Source organism: Tasmannia lanceolata, unplaced genomic scaffold (assembly GCF_043159265.1).
Source record: "Tasmannia lanceolata isolate RefF3 unplaced genomic scaffold, GAP_Taslan_0.1 ptg000003l, whole genome shotgun sequence".
Taxonomy (NCBI): Eukaryota; Viridiplantae; Streptophyta; class Magnoliopsida; order Canellales; family Winteraceae; genus Tasmannia; species Tasmannia lanceolata.
Genome location: NW_027518680.1, coordinates 21,490,101 through 21,494,233, shown reverse-complemented (window position 1 = coordinate 21,494,233; position 4,133 = coordinate 21,490,101). Strand labels below are relative to the sequence as shown.

General features: G+C 38.4%; 1 protein-coding gene across 1 annotated transcript; it reads left to right on the top strand.

Moving 5' to 3' along the window:
• The first annotated feature begins 591 nt into the window (after window positions 1-591).
• On the top strand, window positions 592-2,065 carry LOC143867288 (WRKY DNA-binding transcription factor 70-like). The gene is made up of 3 exons (XM_077376074.1): window positions 592-935; window positions 1,080-1,187; window positions 1,582-2,065. The coding sequence occupies exons 1-3, from the start codon at window positions 592-594 to the stop codon at window positions 2,063-2,065; spliced, it is 936 nt and encodes a 311-aa protein (XP_077232189.1).
• The last annotated feature ends 2,068 nt before the right edge of the window (window positions 2,066-4,133 follow it).

The window sequence follows — 4,133 nt, the reverse complement described above, 5'->3', positions numbered from 1 at the left end:
GGCACCCGGGCCAACCCGGCCCGGCCCACTGATCACGGGTATTTGGATGATCTAAACCATTCATTTGTTCGGTTCAGTTATCGCCCCAATCTCCAATATGTTTGCTGTAAAATGAACGTACGGTTCAAAAATTTAAAAATAAGAGTATAAAAACTGCTGTCCCGTGTACCTCTAGAGGTACACGGGACGGCATTGAATTAGGTGTTTGGGACAACCACTACGCACGCGCGTCTTCCTATCATCTTCTCACTATGAGGGTAATCACGTCATTTCACGACATTTTGTTCACTAATTCACGACATTTTGTCCACTAACTTACAACTACGCAAGCGGTATCAAACGTTATGATGTCATATGATATGATGTCATATGATGACGTCACCACCTTGCATAATAATAATCTAGAAGAGATAATTCTTCCTATCAGCTTCCTTTATATTTCCTTGCATTTTCAATCCCTTTTCCTTTATATTTCCTTGCATTTTCAATCCCTTTTTCTTCTCAATGCACAAAAGCGGATAACACGGTCCCCTACACCTAACTCTTACAAGACCCAAAAAAAAAAAAGCACAGTCCTAAGGCAAAAGCCAAATGGATTCTCCACCTTGGCCGGGATATGTTTCCGAGGACCGGAAAATGGTGAAGCATGGGCTGATCAACAGTCACAAGTTCGCCTCGGAGCTTCGAATTATAGTCCAAAATCTCCAAGGCGTTTCGGAGTCGAAGATGATGGAGACCCTTGTCGAGAAAATCTTACAATCGATAGAAGGAAGCTACACCGCGCTGAATTCCGACGAAGGCCGAGTGGGTGGTCAGAATCCGGCGAATATTCAGGCATGTTTGTCATTTTCTGATGAACACATGAACAAATTGACCGATGAGAGCGTGAAGATTCCGGTGACGGCGAAAGATCAGAAAAGACCTACAAAGAGAAGGTGATTAAATTTTGATTTTAGTTTATTTTTTGGTAGAATATTTGCCCATTTTTTGGTAGAATTTTTGAAAGAGAAAAGAGGAACCTTTTGTAATTTATTTTTATGTATTTTACGAAAAATTAATTTAATTTTTCTTGGTTGCAGAAGAACAACTACAGAGACATGGACAAAGGTCTCAGCAGCAGCTCTTGATGATGGCTATGCCTGGAGAAAATACGGGCAAAAAGAAATTCATGGAGTCAAATATCCAAGGTCTTTTTCTATACTCCCTTCTACTGTTGCAGGATAGAAAAGGGAAATATCATTCCCCCCACCTTCCGTGGAGTCAAATATCCAAGGTCTTTTTCTATCCAAGGTCTTTTCCTGATAATGAAATCATTTCAAGCAAAAGAGTAAACTCAAGATGGTGGACATATCATTTCCTTACATAAAAATGTATTACATATAATAATAAGTTGGGAAATAGAGTATTGTAGTAACTGAAGAGGGGGATTAGAGATTTGTTTTCTGGACCAGTTCAATCTATGCTTTACCAAGGCAAATTTACAATATCTTTCAATTTTCCAAATAAATCATTCTTAAGTTCAAAATCATATTATTCTCAATTATGAATTAATTCCTTTTGATTATTATTATTGTATAACAGGTTCTATTTTAGATGTACCCATAAAAATGACCAAGAATGCCAGGCAATTAAGCATGTGCAAAGAAGAGCGGACGATCCTAACACCTATCTGATCACTTACATGGGGCAACATACATGCAAAGATCTCCATAAAAACCCTAAATTTGTCTTCGATTCTCCTCAAAGGGAACCATTTTTACTGAATTTTCAGTCACCCTTCATAAGGAAACAAGAGAACCCTTGCTTCTCATCCTCTTCCTCAATTAAACAGGATACTTTTCAAGAGAAGCTGATTGATCTCCATCACAACAACGAGTCGGTAATTCATATGTTGTCGGATTTAATGGAATTGGAATCGTATGGGCAGACGTTGGAATCGGATTCCGGTGATGTCACCTTTGTTGTGTACACATCTACCAGTCCTAATAACTTGGACTTGGATCCTATGGTGGATTCAGTTCAGTTTGATGACTTTTTCAATTTTGGTGAGGGATATTTATTTTAAGTTCAATGTAACAATAAGATGAGAAGATTGTCCATATGACAATGTCATATTTATCCAACGGATGGATTTTGCATATTCTCAAATTTGCCCATTCGATTTGATTGTCGCTCTACTTTTTTCCTTTGCACTACATTTGGTAGTCACCGGCCCTAACCATCAACATGTATGGTCTACAACACACACACACACACACAGAGAGAGAGAGAGAGAGAGAGAGAGAGAGAGCCTTGCAAGCCTATGGGAATCTTCTTTACTTGATTGACATGAATGATTAGGTCATATTTTGGACTACTTAACTTTTGATAAATCGACTCCCCATGTGTCTATCTCTCTCCTCTTTCTCTGTCTATCCTAGAGGAGAGAGAAAGAAACATGGGGAGTCGATTTATCAATTTGGGGAGTCGATTTATCACTCCCCTTTAACCTTTTGTACCTTATACATCCCTTTCATTGTAAGCTCCATGACGTTGTTCCCTAGAAAAAGTTCCATCTCCCGTACTTATCTCTTGGGCTCTGTTCACTTGTTTTCCCCTGCAGCAAAGGAAAAGAAAGAAAAGGAATCTGATGTGGCAAAATGGAAAAGAAAGGAAAAGAAACTGTGATTTTCCCGCGCCTTCTCGTTGTTCACTTGCCCAGAAAGCAGGAGAAAATATGCAGGATACTTTGTACTGGTAAGGTTTAAACGACTATGGTTTAAACCAGCATCAATGTAAAAGAGGAGCTGGAACATACAGATCCAAGCCCTATTTCCCCCTAAAAAAACGAGTATGGTTTAAACCACCATCGATTTAAAGCAGCATCAATGTAAAAACAAGCCACAATGTAAAAACGAGTATGGTTTAAACCAGCCACAATGTAAAAACGAGTATGGATTAAACCAGCAACAATTTAAACCAGCATCAATGTAAAAACGAGTCTGGTTTAAACCAGAATCAATGTAAAAATGAGTATGGTTTAAACCACCATCGATTTAAACCCGTTAAAACCAAAATCCTAATGAAAAAAAAACCCAAAATTGAACCCTTAAAGCGGAATAAACCCTAAAAGCTTACAGATCGGAGCCCTAACAACCCTAAAAGCTTATAAAACCTAAAAACAATTCTGCACAAACCCCACAGAAATGAAAAAAACAAGAAGGCATTCCACATTTGAAGAAGAAAGAGGAAAAAAAGGAGTAAATGAGAGAGAGGGAGAGGAGATCTAACTTTTTTTTGCCTCGCCAGAGGAGAGAGCTTGGCGGAGATGGTGACGGAGCCGGTGGGTTTCGTCGGAGGGTTTGTAGCGAGAACGAATGTTTTGAGGAGGGGAGCCCGACGGATTTTCTCGAGAGTTTATCCCTCCCTTTTCCCCATCTATTTCGTGGGAAAATTGCAAAGGAGTCGGCGAGAAAATTTGACTTTCCACGTCATTTTTTGACGTTAATTACATTTTCCACGTCCTCCTACCAACTTTCTTGAGAAAGCAGGCGAACGTACAAAAAAGTGGTATCCCAAGAAAATTTGAGTTATTTTCCCATCCTTTCTTTTCTTGAGACGACAAGTGAACAGAGCCGTGGGTTTTCTTACCTTCAATCTCCTTGTCCCAAACTTATATATGATATATATTAGAAAAACAATGTACCCGTGCAATGCACTGGGGACCGAAAAAATTAAACAAATCATAAAAGATGCATTAACGCAGTTTAAAAAAAATGAATTTGTAAAATGATGTACTTCAAATGCAAATAATGCCTAAAACGCTTATGAGTTACAAAACACAATGTATTTGTTCCTTAGCACAATTCATAAAGAAAAAAGAAACAGTGCAAGTCATACAACTCATGAAACCTGCCCCTCAAAATTCCCTTCTTGTTCCACAAAATGCAAGGTTGAATTATACAAAACCTATAGATTTCACATAAGTGATTAAAATATGATAGCTTGTGGTCATAGTCCATACTCGCTCGCCTTCTCCAAATATTTGAACGGCATCATTCAGTTTGTGACCTGAAACATAAAGATGATAGTTTAAAAACTCCATATGTAGAGAAAAAATGTATATCTTCACAAAGCTTTATTCACTCACCCAA

What these genes read in the sequence shown, in the direction of transcription:
- LOC143867288 (XM_077376074.1), top strand. Translation starts at nt 592, where the DNA reads ATGGATTCTCCACCTTGGCCGGGATATGTTTCCGAGGACCGGAAAATG. An exon ending in AAAAGACCTACAAAGAGAAG is followed by an intron (nt 936 to 1,079) that starts GTGATTAAATTT and finishes TCTTGGTTGCAG; the next exon opens with AAGAACAACTACAGAGACAT. An exon ending in CATGGAGTCAAATATCCAAG is followed by an intron (nt 1,188 to 1,581) that starts GTCTTTTTCTAT and finishes ATTGTATAACAG; the next exon opens with GTTCTATTTTAGATGTACCC.